Source organism: Thamnophis sirtalis, unplaced genomic scaffold, assembly GCF_051295495.1.
Source record: "Thamnophis sirtalis isolate CommonGarterSnake01/CBP01778 unplaced genomic scaffold, rThaSir2_p1.2 scaffold_1, whole genome shotgun sequence".
Lineage (NCBI taxonomy): Eukaryota > Metazoa > Chordata > Lepidosauria > Squamata > Natricidae > Thamnophis > Thamnophis sirtalis.
Window position 1 is genome coordinate 10,022,694 of NW_028261381.1, and position 14,940 is coordinate 10,037,633.

General features: G+C 42.7%; 1 protein-coding gene across 1 annotated transcript in view; it reads left to right on the forward strand.

Annotated features, from left to right (window-relative positions):
• DNAH7 (dynein axonemal heavy chain 7) overlaps positions 1-14,940 on the forward strand; it is a 188,318-nt gene that overhangs the window by 72,846 nt on the left and 100,532 nt on the right. The window contains exons 22-28 of the mRNA XM_087705071.1: positions 2,471-2,683; positions 3,572-3,681; positions 6,146-6,314; positions 9,107-9,209; positions 9,308-9,435; positions 12,680-12,892; positions 14,213-14,311. Coding sequence (XP_087561197.1) covers positions 2,471-2,683; positions 3,572-3,681; positions 6,146-6,314; positions 9,107-9,209; positions 9,308-9,435; positions 12,680-12,892; positions 14,213-14,311 — 1,035 coding nt within the window. The remainder of the gene's footprint in view (positions 1-2,470; positions 2,684-3,571; positions 3,682-6,145; positions 6,315-9,106; positions 9,210-9,307; positions 9,436-12,679; positions 12,893-14,212; positions 14,312-14,940) is intronic.

A 14,940-nucleotide genomic window follows, 5' to 3' on the forward strand; every position in this document is an offset into this window, starting at 1 on the left:
TGTAGTCAGTAGGACATAAAATGTTCTTTATTGGTGATGCTTCCCTATGTATCGGTGAACTCCTTCTCCTTCTCCTTCTCCTTCTCCTCCTTCTCCTCCTCCTTCTCCTTCTTCCCCCTCCTCTTCATCCTCCAGCATGAACAAAGGCTGCTATTTTGCAAATGGCATGTGTGGTATTTTCTAAAACGTCCTTATGTTAGTTGTCTTCAGTAGAAGCAAAACATCTTGTGGCATGAGAAATGTATTGAGTTTGTTGTTGTATAATGCTATATAAAATGATACAATGTGGTTCAATGGGTCTAGTCTTTGAAAAACACACAGTATCCTATCTGTATGGATAACTTTGCCCCTGTTTTTGAACCCTGTTTTTCTTTAGTAAAAGAGAAGTATTGGATTGCATCTTTTATCTAAGATAAAAAGGATTGCGCCCAGAATAAGTTAATTGTATTTAGTTAAAATTACTGTAACAAGTCAGTTATGGCTTAAGTCCCATTTGTTTCAGTGAGAATCAGATCCCGCTTATTATGTGGTAAATTTAACCACTCTATCTTTAATAAAAAATTGCCAACTGAGCTGGCAGGTGTTTATTGTAACACACACACACCCTTTCACCACTCCTTCATTTTCCTCAGTGGATAATTTCACTGGTATGTTTTTATTGCCAGGACCTGGCTTCCTCTTACTACAGAAGTGAAATTTAAAAACTGTTTATCTGTAGCGAGGGGAAATCAGGATGCAGTATAAAGGAATACTTCTAGCGAAGCCATCAACTAATCAGCAGAGGCCTCAATTTACTTCCCATGTGGAGTTGAAGCTGTGTCTAATAATGCCTTAAGAGCAGATGTTTGAAGAGCGGAAAATCCCACTGCTTCTAAAGAATGTCATTTGGATGCTCTGCACAGGGCTGCCTAGCTTCAGAAGACGCAATCCTTGACGTTGATGGAAAGGCTTACTGCTTCTTTTCACTTACAGAGAGATGTAAATCTTGAGTAGCATAAAATTATTTCATTAGCCTCAATGGAAGAGAAATTGGGAAAATTGGATAGGCGAAAACAACCAAAGAGAGGGAACTGCTACATATAAAATTTCCTTCCCTCCTGGAAGAAATCCTGTAGGGCACGTGAATCTTGGAGCTTCCAATACAGATTTCTCTGAGAAAGGAAGTATGATTGTCCTTCCTGTGACAAATGCCTAATTTATCCCCCTCGATTTCAGTGGGATGAAGCTTGGGCTGTAGGCTCTGATATAGAAAGAAAAATCCTGCACCTGACTGAGTACGCCCCTCAGACAGGGTCCGCAATTTGGGAGTCCTCCTGGACCCACAGCTGACTTTTGAACACCACTTGTCAGCTGTGACCAGGGGGGCATTTGCCCAGGTTCGCCTGGTGCACCAGTTGCGTCCCTACCTGAACCGGGAGGCCCTCACAACAGTCACTCGCGCCCTTGTGACCGCTAGACTGGACTACTGCAACGTGCTCTACATGGGGCAGCCCTTGAAGAGCATTCGGCGACTTCAGCTTGTCCAGAATGCAGCTGTGCGAGCGATCGTGGGTGCACCTCGGTTCACCCACGTAACACCTATCCTCCGCGAGCTGCACTGGCTGCCTATTGGTCTCTGGATACGCTTCAAGGTGCTAGTCGTCACTTATAAAGCCCTTCATGGTATTGGACCTGGGTACTTGAGAGACCGCCTGCTGCCAACCAGACCGATTAGATCCCACAGAGTAGGCCTCCTCCGAATTCCATCCGCCGGCCAGTGTCGACTGGCGACTACCTGGAGGAGGGCCTTCTCTGTGGCTGCTCCAACCCTCTGGAACGAACTCCCCGTGGAGATTTGGACCCTCACCACCCTCCAGGCCTTCCGCAAAGCCCTTAAAACCTGGCTGTTCCGACAGGCCTGGGGCTAAACAAGCCGTTGCCCCTATCTCGAATGGTATGATTGTTGTGCTTTTAAATTATGTATTGTTTTGTGTTGGTGTCAAACTGTTTGTATCCCCCTTCCCTTGCTCAACTTGTGAGCTGCCCTGAGTCCCCTTCGGGGAAAAGGGCGGCATACAAATGAAATAAATGAAATGAAATGAAATTATTTTGTTCTCCTTTGGCACACACAAAAAAATCTACTCTCGTAAATGTAAGGAACCCTATGAAATAATTCAAGTGATGGACTGGGAAACAGCTGAAGATGGATGAAAACCATCTACCATCCCTTTTCTCCCTTCTGATGGCAGACACCACCACAAAAGCTTTTCTATTGTAGGAAGAACTCCTTGAACTGATGTATGCGTGCATGTATGCATGTATTTAAAAGAAAAAAATTCGAAATGTGCCAGTGAACAGTTGCTTGTCAAGATGATGGCTGCAGAAATGCGAAATCACTTCTAAAAAGCAGCAGTTAGCAGAGCTGTAGACACAGATGTTGATGTTTGGAGCTAATTTACTTCTCTCCATTTTTTTTTTCTTTTTCACTCAGGCCCTTGAGGATTACCTGACCCAGTGCAATGGGCAAATCGATGGCATTGTGTCCTTGGTGCGAGGGAAGTTGTCAAAACAGAATCGAGTCACCCTTGGAGCACTTGTGGTCCTGGATGTTCACGCTAGGGATGTGCTTGTATCTCTTGTAGACAAGCGTGTCAGCGATGACAGCGACTTTGAATGGCTAAGTCAGCTGAGATACTATTGGCAGGTAAGGGATTCTCTGTGAATCCTATTAGGAGGTAACTTCTGCACTCAGCTTTTCTATTTGGACTCATTACTGACATAGGAAGAAAAATACAATAATAAGAGCCATTTTTTTTTGCTGATATGTTCTGAAATCCAAGAACTTTCTCAATTAGGATCCTTTAAATAGCTAAGCCTGATTAATTAATTAAGGATCAAGGGGATAAATTATGGTATGATCACCTGGGCATCCTGTTACAAGCTCTGGCCCTTTTTGTATGGCATCATGATGTCACATGTGTATATGAAAGGAGTGGAGCATTTTAAGGAAAGCCTCCATTGCTGTAGATGTTTCTCTTTCTCTTCCTACTTTCTCTTTTCCCAAATACAGTTGGGTTTTTTTTTCTGTTCAGTCTAGTAAAATGTTGGGAAGAGGTTATTCAGAGAGGTCTGACTTCTGACCAGTAGGATAATTCAAACTAAATCAAACCAAACTCTTCCCCCCAAATTCTTCTCCGAATTTGGAGAAGCCACCCAAAAAGAGATTGAATTTGAGAATGGACCAGATCTGATTCAGATCACCCTGAGAGTACAAATATATCCCCAAGTGGCCTCATCGACTCTCAGAGAGCTAATATCCAACCTCAGAGTTCTAATGACCACATGACTCCAAAGAATGTAAATCTTTCCATTCCTCACCATTCATTCAGAACTGAAGAAGTTTCTTGGATGAGAAGTGAAATGTTTTCAAGGAAATCCTCCCCCCACAAGAAAGTCCAGTTGCCTTTCGAAAAGCACCTTTGGGACACGTAAAATAATTGTTTTTAAAATTAGGTTTACTGAAAGCCTACTTATTCTTTATTTTTATTTATCTTCAGCCTTTTTTATATGTATATTTCTTGTCTTCCACTAGGAAGGGCATCTAGAAACAAAGATGATAAATGCTGCCTTACGGTATGGATATGAATATCTTGGCAATACTCCAAGATTGGTTATTACTCCACTTACAGATAGATGCTACAGGTAATCTCCTTTTATAAGTTAAAAGAATTAATATAATAGAAATAATGTAATGGAGATCTCGACCTTGAACATTGTCCCAATGAATTAGAAAAATGACTGCATGTTTTCATTATTTTTTTCCTTAAATATAATTATGGACATAATTATGAATAGCAGTTATGTTCAGATTTTAATTTCAAGAGTCATCATTGGAAAGCCAAATATTGAATTATATTTCTAAAAAGAAGCCAGGCTACTTTTTATGAGTCTTGCAATTATGTTTCTGCAAGCACCCTTTCCCAAGTGGATCTGAAGTACTTTACAACTCTAATACATTGCATTTCATTTCGTTCCGTTTATTGGTTTTGTATGCCACCCACTCCCGAAGGACTCCGGGCGGCTCACAATAAAACCGGGGAGGGGATAAATAAGACAGTACAAACAATATTAAAATACACAACAGTCACAATTGAAGCGGGGCTGGATACTTCAACTGCAATGTGCTCTACATGGGGCAGCCCTTGAAGAGCATTTGGCGACTCCAGCTTGTCCAGAATGCAGCCGCGCGAGCGATCGTGGGTGCACCTCGGTTCACCCACGTAACACCTATCCTCCGCGAGCTGCACTGGCTGCCTATTGGTCTCCGGATACGCTTCAAGGCGCTAGTCATCACTTATAAAGCCCTTCATGGTATTGGACCTGGGTACTTGAGAGACCGCCTGCTGCCAATTACCTCCACTAGACTGATTAGATCCCACAGATTAGGCCTCCTCCGAATTCCATCCGCCGGCCAGTATGAACTGGCGACTACCCGGAGGAGAGCCTTTTCTGTGGCTGCTCCAAGCCTCTGGAACGAGCTCCCTGTGGAGATTCGAACCCTCACCACCCTCCAGGCCTTCCGCAAAGCCATTAAAACCTGGCTGTTCCGACAGGCCTGGGGCTAAAGAACCGTTGCCCCCGTCTCGAATGGTATGACTGTTGTGTGTTTTAAATCATGTATTGTTTTGTGTCGTTTTTAATTTGTCTGTATCCCCCCTTCCCTGGTTTGAGTTGTGAGCCGCCCTGAGTCCCCTTCGGGGGAAAAGGGCGGCATATAAATAAAATAAACAGAACAACAGAAACAGCCCCCAACCTGCCGGAACAGCCAGGACTTAGTAGCTTTACGGAAGGCTGGGAGGGTAGCAAGGGTCCGGATCTCCCCGGGGGAGCTCGTTCCAGAGGGCCGGGGCAGCAACAGAGAAGGTTCTCCCCCGGGGGGTCGCCAGCTGACATTGGCTGGCAGATGGAACCCGGAGAAGGCCGAGCCTGTGTGATCGAATTGGTCTTTGGGAGGTAATTGGCAGGAGGCGGTCTCTCAGGTACCCAGGTCCGATGCCATACATGATGGCATTTCTTCCTCCTGTAGCAGAAAATGAGACAAGACCATCTCTTTGTCAGAGGGAGAGGTTTATTTGCTCAAAGGTTCAGTAGCGATTGGCCAAGCAAAATCTGAACCCGGAAGGGCAGTTGTTTACAGCCTTTTATACTTTTAGCCAACATATCGATCATCCCAAAGTACCTGGCCTTCCTGTGTCACGTGGACCTCATACACAATCTCCCAAAACAGAGACAGGACATTCATTACTCATTTACCTCCCCACAGGGGGTATTGGTACCAATGGTTCCACCACAAAACCGCGGACGACAAAATCGCGCGCGACGAAAGCGCGTACATGACGTCATCACAGTGCGATGAAAACATCGCGCTGTGATCGATAAATGTAAAAATAAAGCGAAAACCTTACCCTAACCCCCCCAAACCTAACCCTAAACCTAACCCTAAACCTAACCCTTAACCTAACCCTAAATCTAACCCTAAACGTAACCCTTAACCTAACGCTAAACCTAACGCTAACCCTTAACCTAACGCTAAACGTAACCCTAACGCTCTAAACCTAACCCTAACCCTTAACCTAACCCTAACCCTAACCCTAACCCTAACCCTAACCCTAAACCTAACCCTTACCTTTATGTGAATCGGCTTGGTTTAATTTTATTTTTATTTCAATTTTTAATTTTTTTCGTCGCGCTGTGATGACGTCAAATGCGCGCTTTCGTCAAGCGCGCTTTTGTGGACCGCGGTTTTGACGGGTCACAGGTACCAATAACCTGTTTCATCTGTTTTAGTTAGGTGAAGCAAACAGAACAACTAATCTTAAAGGTAATCATTCCTTTTTCCCATTCTACATGGTAAAGAAACTTTAATACCCAAATAATCTGTCTAGTTATCAAATTCTCTTTTACTCCAGTTTTTGCCACAACAGCAATTCTGTATGATACGTTCACCTTACAGATAGATGGTCAGTGAGCTTCCATAAAGATGGACATCATGGCCAGAACCAAAGCTAAGAAAGGTGGCAACAGAAAGAACTATGGCTGGATAAAACATTAGTTGCCCGAGTTATCATTGTTCTCCGTCACAATTTTATTTTGTCCACCTTTTCAGAACTTTGTTTGGCGCTCTTCACCTTCATCTTGGTGGTGCCCCAGAAGGTCCTGCTGGAACTGGAAAAACCGAAACGACCAAGGATTTAGCAAAGGCTGTTGCCAAGCAATGTGTGGTTTTCAATTGTTCTGATGGATTGGATTATCTTGCTCTGGGGAAATTCTTCAAGGTGGGAATGAAAGAATATCACTGAAGATGTAATGCTGAGGTTCAAAGCATGCATATCAAAAGTGCTTCAATAAGAATTTAGGCAATTTATTTTGTTTTATTGATTTATTGGATTTGTATGCTTCACGTCTCGCCTCAAGGTAAGTAGCTATACTTTGCTTCGTGTGGGGCATATGTTCTAGAGAAGATATGAGAAATCTTTGCGGCTCCAAGGAACACATACACTGCAGGATATTAGGCTATGGACACACAGAAATACTACACATTTATTTATTTATTTATTTATTTATTTATTTATTTATTTATTTATTTATTTATTTATTTATTTATTTATTTATTTATTTATTTATTTATTTGACTTATATACCGCTTCATAGGGCTTTCAGCCCTCTCTAAGCGGTTTACAATTTTTTTTTAGCAAATTGAGTCAGCAACTTGCCCCCACAGTCCGGGTCCTCATTTCACCCACCTCGTAAGGATGGAAGGCTGAGTCGACCTTGAGCCGGTGAGATTTGAACAGCCGAACTGCAGATCACGGTCAGCTAAAGTGGCCTGCAGTACTGCACCCTAACCACTGCGCCACCTCGGCTCTATATGATCATACAACACAGGCCACGGACATAAATGTAACACACATTCATACTCAAAAACATGTACACACGCATGCATATCAGAGGTGGGTTCCTATCTATTTGGTCCAGTTCGGCCCAATAGGTAGTAACACCAGCGGACACGTGACCGTACCATTTCTATCCTACGCGGCGCTATCTTGGTTTTCTGTTCTGCACATGCGCAGAACATTCTTCATTGAAAAAATGTGGTCCCCCCCCCTTTTAATGTTGTGTGCATGTGCACACTGTTTTAAGTGCAAATGCCCCGCCCACCTGCCCCATCCAGTCACTCCTCACTTCCTGGGTGGCTTCCCTGACTAAGCTGCCATGTGATACCTACCCTGCACCCTAACTGAGCTGCCTCTTCCTTCTGCCTACAGGTAAGTCTCGCTAGCCCCCCCCTGAAGTTTGCTGTGCTCCCCCCTGTCCCCTTGGGCTTTCAACCTTCCCTTCCCCCACCACTTCCAGGATCCCCATGAGCCCCAGTTTGGCTCCCAGCAGGCTTCAGGCAAGCCTGCTAGGCCCAAAACAGGGCGTGGGGGGTGCGTGGGCCCCCTGTGCCAATTTTGAGCAAAAGTGGGGGAGGTGGCTTCAAGAGTGAAAGAAAGAAAGAAATCCTCACCGTTTGTGCATCCCCAAGTGCATGGAGCAGAGAGGTCTTCAAACTTTGAAACTTTAAGACTTGTGGACTTCAACTCCCAGAATTCAGCTCTGCTGGCTGGAGAATTCTGGGAGTTGAAGTCCACAAGTCTTAAAGCTCCCAAGTCTGAATACCTCTGCTAGCTGCTAACCTTAGGCTCAGGCTAAGCTAATCAATAGTGGAACTCTTAAGAATGCCTAACGATCAATGGGCATGTTCTCAGTTTCAAAACATCTGTCTTTTCTTTCTCTTATCAAAGACCACCTGGAGTTCTTCACAGGAACGAAGGAAGGAGAGAGAGGGAGGGAGGGAGGGAAGGGAAGGGAAAGTGAATTAGATATGGATGGAGGGAGGGAGGGAGAGAAAAAGGAGAGGAAGGAAGGACCACAAACCTGGCACTAGAAGCAGCTTCAGAGGATGCTTTGAAACTGCACAGCAATCCAGGGCTGGAAGGGACCTTAGAGGTCATCTAGTCCAACCCTCTGGTCCAGCAGGAGACCTTATATCATCTTGGTTATTTTAGTGCCTCTAACACAAAGGAGAAATTCCCAGAAATCCCCAGGCATTGCCAACCTCCCCCCCTCTAGTAAAAAAAAAACACACCTAGAGCAAAAACCTCATGCAGTATTAAAAAGAATAGAAAAGGGGGCTTTTGTGTATTGCTTAATGGACGGCTAAATTGGCAAAATGGATGGCTAAATTGGCCACGCCCACCCTGTCACATGACAGTCAAACCACTCCAACCCAGTCACATGGCTGCTAAGCCATGCCCACAAAATAAGCCACACTCGCAAAACCGGTAGTGAAAAAAAAAATTGATGCACATATATTCACTGCAGGATTGTTAGGTATGGAAAAGATTTCAACTTCATTTTCTTCCTCCCGGTGTGGATCTTGTTTCTCTTCTTTTCATAAAAAGAAAGAAAAGGCATACTCAGAGATATGACAGAGAGGGAAATAAGCCCCCTCCTCTTTTTTCCAAGCATTGATTTATTGGGGAAGTTTGTATGTGAAGCTTTGGTGCTTCTGTTTATCTTCCCAACCAACCAATCAAATCGTTCCACAGCTGTCCTTGAGATGAGCAGTGATCATTGATCCCCATCCTTTGCACCCAGCCATTAGGAACTGACCCACAGAAAGCCATAGCAATAGCAATAGCAGTTAGACTTATATACCGCTTCATAGGGCTTTCAGCCCTCTCTAAGCGGTTTACAGAGTCAGCATATCGCCCCCACAGTCTGGGTCCTCATTTCACCCACCTCGGAAGGATGGAAGGCTGAGTCAACCTTGAGCCGGTGAGATTTGAACCGCCGAACTGCAGATAGCAGTCAGCTGAAGTGGCCTGCAGTACTGCATTCTAACCACTGCGCCACCTCAGCTCTTCAGCAATCAGTATAGTTTTAGGCTACAGGGAAAAAAAAGTGGAAGAACATTCTGAAGGCTAGATTGAATCATGGAGATAATTATAGCTTCCCCAGGTCTCCATTTTCCAATAAGTATTGGAATATTTTTCACCTTCGATTTCTTTCTTTTTCTTTTTAGGGTTTGCTTTCATGTGGAGCCTGGGCTTGTTTTGATGAATTTAACAGAATTGATTTGGAAGTATTGTCTGTAGTGGCCCAACAAATTCTTACAATCCAAAGAGGTAAAACATCTCCTGGCTAGATTTCAATCTCTTATGAATTTAAGAGAAAATCTATTTCAGCCAGGTTTTAAGTGCTGTTTCTTTGTCTTGATTCCCAGGTATCAATGCTGGTGCTGACATTTTGATATTTGAAGGGACTGAACTCAAGCTTAATCCAACCTGTGCGGTCTTCATTACTATGAATCCTGGCTATGCTGGGCGGTCAGAACTTCCAGACAATCTTAAGGTATTGTGACTGCATTTACTAAAGAGTAGTAAAGAGTATAAGTGCTAGTCGTCACTTATAAAGCCCTTCATGGTATTGGACCTGGGTACTTGAGAGACCGCCTGCTGCCAATTACCTCCCAAAGACCCATTAGATCACACAGAGTAGGCCTCCTCCGGGTTCCGTCTACTAGCCAATGTCATCTGGCCACTACCTGGGGGAGGGCCTTCTCTGTGGCGGCTCCGGCCCTTTGGAACGAGCTCCCCGCAGAGATTCGGACCCTCGCCTCTCTCCAGGCCTTCCGAAAAGCCGTTAAAACCTGGCTGTGTCGGCAGGCCTGGGGTCGATGAGTTCCCTTCCCCTCTCGAATCGTATGGCTCTTGGTTGTTTTTTAAATGCCCTGCACTTTTTGTAGTTTTTTGTGTTTTTCCCTTCCCCCTCCTTGTGTTTGTGCGCCTCCCTGAGTCCCGCTGGGAATAGAGCGGCATATAAATAAAATGAACCTCGAACCTCGAGTAACTCTTATGTACCTCTATGGAGGAATACATAGGATTGTCCAGTAGGGATATTTCTTGTCATTAAGAAAACCCTTTCTAAAAAGTAATGATCATATTGAGAATAATGATGAAATGACATATGATTGATGAGAGCAAACTTCATGAAATATATTAGTCATAACCATATTACATTAATTTGTTTTAAACCTAAATAAATTAGTTTAACAACAGCCTTGGTACCTGCCCCTTAATGTCTTGGAGTGTGCTATCAACATGTCATTCAAAGAGCAAATAGGACTTTTATCTCAAGAAAAAGTTGAACATCTCAAGATTAGACAGACCATTCATTGATCCATAAGATCAATTCTTTTATTGGTGCAAATGTATATACTTAGTGCTCCAGTTAAACTTTCTGCTTATCTTAATTTGTTAATTGAAATTGATACAAAGGTCATTTATATTTTGGCGTTGTCTGGATTTTTCATTTTGCTTATTTCCAGTGGTGGGTTTCAAAAATTGTTCGAACCTACTCTGTGGGTGTGGCCTCCTTTGTGGGAGTGGCTTGCCACCCATGTGACCGGATGGGAGTGGCTTGCCGCCCATGTGACCGGATATGAAGATGCTGACGACACTCGTCAGAACCACCTTAAATTACCTCACACACAGCACTGGCATGCATAAGAATGGTTTGCGTTAAAACAACTTCAACACACACAATGTTCTGATTGCACCACAAACGCAGTAGTCATCCTTACCTTTCACAGAGGCACTGAGTTTTATAAATATGAGCATGATAGTGTAGAATAATCATATCCAAGGACTAGTGGTGGGTTTCAAAAATTTTTGGAACCTCTTCTGTAGGTGTGTCCTGCTTTCCGGGTCCACTGGTGGAACCTCTTCTAACCGGTTTGGTAGATTTGACGAACCGGTTCTACCGAATAGGTGCGAACTGGTAGGAACCCACCTCTGCTTATTTCCCATGTTGTTTTCCCCCTGTGTTCTGTTTTATGCATAATGAGCCATCCATTGATCTACAGTCAGATGGCAACAAAATAAAATCAAAATTATAAATTAGATTTACAGGCCATCGAACTCATAATATCTATTTTATTTACCAGATTTATACCCTCTTTTATTTTGGGCCATTCTAAGTGGCATGCATAATGCTCTCTCCTCCTACTCCCCTACCCCAAACCCCTGTAGTGGATTGGGCTGAGAAAAAGTCCCTCCGGTAGCTTCTGGGGAGGACTAGAACATCTGAACTCCAAAATTCCCACTCCAGCATCTTCACTACACCAAAATATTTCCCATTCTTACCTATTAGAAACCTAGTGAAGACCGTTTTGTTAGGGCTGTGCACATTTTGAAACTTGGAAGAAGTGCTTCAAAACTCGGGGCAGTGCAACATCTGTTTTCTGTTTGCTAAAGCAGGGCAATCTTCTTTAATAAGCTAAATGATTGTCTTCCATCAAGTTGATGGTGACTCTTGGAGGCTACATAATGGGTAAATTTTCTTCATGGCAATCTGTCCTCAATCTGTCCATCAGGTCTTCCAATGGTGCACCTACTCTCCCTTGCTGCTGCGCACCCTCTTTTTTCTCTTTCCTTCCCTCTTTCCAGCATTATAGAGTTTTCCAGAAAGTTAGGTTTTTGCTTAATTGTAAATTGTAAATTTAATGAATTTTATATGCTGCCTAATCTCGAAGGACTCCGGGCGCCTTACAAAATACAGGACTAAAAAGATAAAAAGTTAAAAATAAAGAAAGAGAAAAACAGGTTAAAAAGCAACACATCATATACTCAGTCTAGGTGGGGCTGGACTCATTTGTGAGGTCAACAGCCCCAGGCCTGCCGGAATAGCCAGGTTTTTGTGGCCTTTTGGAAGGGCGAGAGAGTGGGAAGGGTCCGGATCTCAGGGCGTAGATTGTTCCACAGGGCCGGAGCAGCTACAGAAAAGGCCCTCCCCCGAGGAGTCCCCAGCCGGCACCCAGAGGAGGCCCATCCTGTGAGATCTTATCGGCCGTTTGGAGGTATGTGGCAGGAGGCGGTCTCACAGATATCCGGGTCCTAGGCCATGTAGGGCTTTAAAGGTGATAACCAGCACCTTGAAGCCCGTTCGGAGACCAATAGGGAGCCAGTGCAGCTTGCAGAGGATAGGTGTGACATGGGTGTATCTAGATACACCCTATATCGTTCGTGCGGCTGCATTCTGAACCAATTGTAGTCTCCGAACACTTTTCAGGGGCAGCTCCAAGTAGAGCGCATGTGTGTCCAAAGTGGGATAATTTGTAATGTAAGTAATGTGTCCAAAGTGGGATAATTTGAGCCTGGACATTTGTACCCCATATGGAGAAATGTGGGTTGATTTTGTTATGATCTGTTATGCGGCTCTAAAAGCAGCTACACATTTTTTTTTCAGGTTTGTGTGGCTAGAGTAACAAAGAGGTACCTTGCTTACACTTGCATGAAATGTGAAACAGTTCTCCAAAATCAGTTTTGTAACATGCAGAGTCCTGTCTTTTATCCTTTTTTTTTGTACGCATTGTTAGAATACAAAGCAGGGATGTGGGAGAAAACTTGCTGCCTGTGAAAATGTATGCATATATATATCATTGTGTGTTACTCACTGCTTTTCCTTCTCCAGGGAGCCATTTGTCATCTTGATAATGAAATTTAGTTTCAGTTCACTGTTTGAGAAGCTATTAACAGGCTATAAACATCGCTATTCAGACTGTGCAGTTACCTGTCTATTAATGTGTGTTTAATAGGCCTTGTTTCGGACTGTTGCTATGATGGTACCTGATTATGCCATGATTGCTGAAATTGTCCTGTATTCCTGTGGATTTGTGACGGCACGGCCACTCTCTGTGAAAATTGTGGCTACCTATCGCTTGTGTTCAGAGCAGTTGTCTTCACAGCACCACTACGATTATGGGATGAGAGCAGTAAAATCAGTGCTCACGGCAGCTGGTAATCTGAAGGTAGCATTTGATGCCCTTTCTCTGTGGTCTCCTTAGAATTCTACCTTTCGGTATTTTGTTAGAAATAAATCTTTGTTTCTCTTTTGAGAAAAATAGTTTCTTTCAGGACTTATCCTGCAGGTCAAAGAAAGCAAACACTTTATATTTGAGTATACACAATTGTCATTGTAAAAAGACATTGAATTTATATATTTTAAGAATTCAAAAATCATAAAAAGTTCATTAAACAGCGGCCAGTTTCCAAAAGTTTGGAATGTACTTCTAGGCCAACTGTTCCTCTTTCACTTGCTTTCTTTAGCTCATGAATTTTAGCACATGAGTCATGTTCAGTTTAAAAGGTGTTTTTTTAAAGCAAACAAACTAGAATAATAACAACAGCAATAATAATAAAACCTAGAATCTATTGTAACTATTTTTATGGAAAGTTTTCCTAAATATGACAATGTTCCTAAATGTTCATGTGTCATAACAAACTGTTGATTGTGTGCCATAAAGGACCACCACAATGTGTTGTTTTCTTTCACACTGAAAACATCCAAAGTGAGCTAGATCCAGACTATTATATCTAGAAATATCATGAAAACTTTTTCTGGCCATCAACTTTAATACATCTATTTTCAGTATACTGTACTTCATTTCACAGAAATGAACAAAATGGTGTTAGAACATTTTGTGTTCCAATATAATAACATTAAGATGCTTGATTACTTTGACTCCATGTTTCTTTTATATGAAAATGCAATCATAATACACTGAGTATCACTATCCCCAAGACTAGGACATATTGGGGTTTACTGCCATGGTAACTGTGTGTGTCCTCTATTTGCCTGAAACTTCAGTTAAATGTCAGTTGTGTGGGAAGAAAAACATCGCACATGATCAATCCACTATGACTAATGGAAGAACTTTGGCTAGATATGCGGTGGGTCTGACAACCTTTACAGAATGCACGTCCAGTGTTCTGGTCTTGTCTGGCAGTATGTTGGGTTAGCTTATTTTTTTTGACCCAATGTAATCATACCTTTGAATGCTAAACAATCAGAAATTCATGCAGAGTTTCAAGCCACAAGTCATATTAATAATATGCTGTCACTGGAAGCTTAAATACAAATCTCATCTAACAACCTAATAGCATCTGATGAGATATGAAGATAAGATGTCTTAAAAATTGCTGTTATCTCTATCTTGTCCTTGATCAGTGTAAAACAAATCCAAAGGTAACAGTTCCGATGTGAAAAACAGAGGCATGTGATTGAAAATGGTGGTAGTCTGAATTAAGATAAAGCGATTACTCTGAAACTAATGCCTTGTTTTATGCAGCTGAAATATCCAGATGAAAATGAAGATATTTTGCTGCTTAGATCCATTATAGATGTCAATTTGCCTAAGTTCTTATCCCACGATCTCCCACTTTTTGAGGTGAGGAATCTTTTTAGTCTAATGTGAATTAAAGAAGTAAATGATGCAGAGGTTATATATTAACAGGTTCTCAGATCTCTTTTATAAGCGCAATGTTATTACTCTTGTTGGGCTATAGTTTAATTTATAAGTACTAGAGAATTAGTAGATATATACAACTGTTTATATTAGGGTAAAAAGTTACAAAAAGTTTTTTGGGGGAGGGGGGGAATTTCTCATTTTTCCTTTCATTCCATTTGCCTTCATTCCTACACAAAGTCCTGTCCTTTTTTTACTTCTGGCATCATTACTTCTTGCATATAATTCTGCCACTCTTGCCACAGATCTAGAATTTGCCACATTGGTACAGATTGATTTTAAAGGGGTCATCAAGCGTATTCTATACCTCAATTTCTTAAGTTGTTCATTAAAAACCTTAAGTGTGAGAAGAGGAAATAGAAGCTTTGCTGCAGGGGTGAAATCCACATACCTTTGTTACTGGTTCGGTAGCAATGTGAGCACCTCTGCACATCCGCAGGACCTTTCGCGCATGCTCAGAGGGTCAAAAATGGATGTGATGATGTCTGAGCAGGTGGGCGGAGCCTGCTACTGAGTGAGCCTGCAAAGGTAAGCAAACGGCGAGGGGGGAG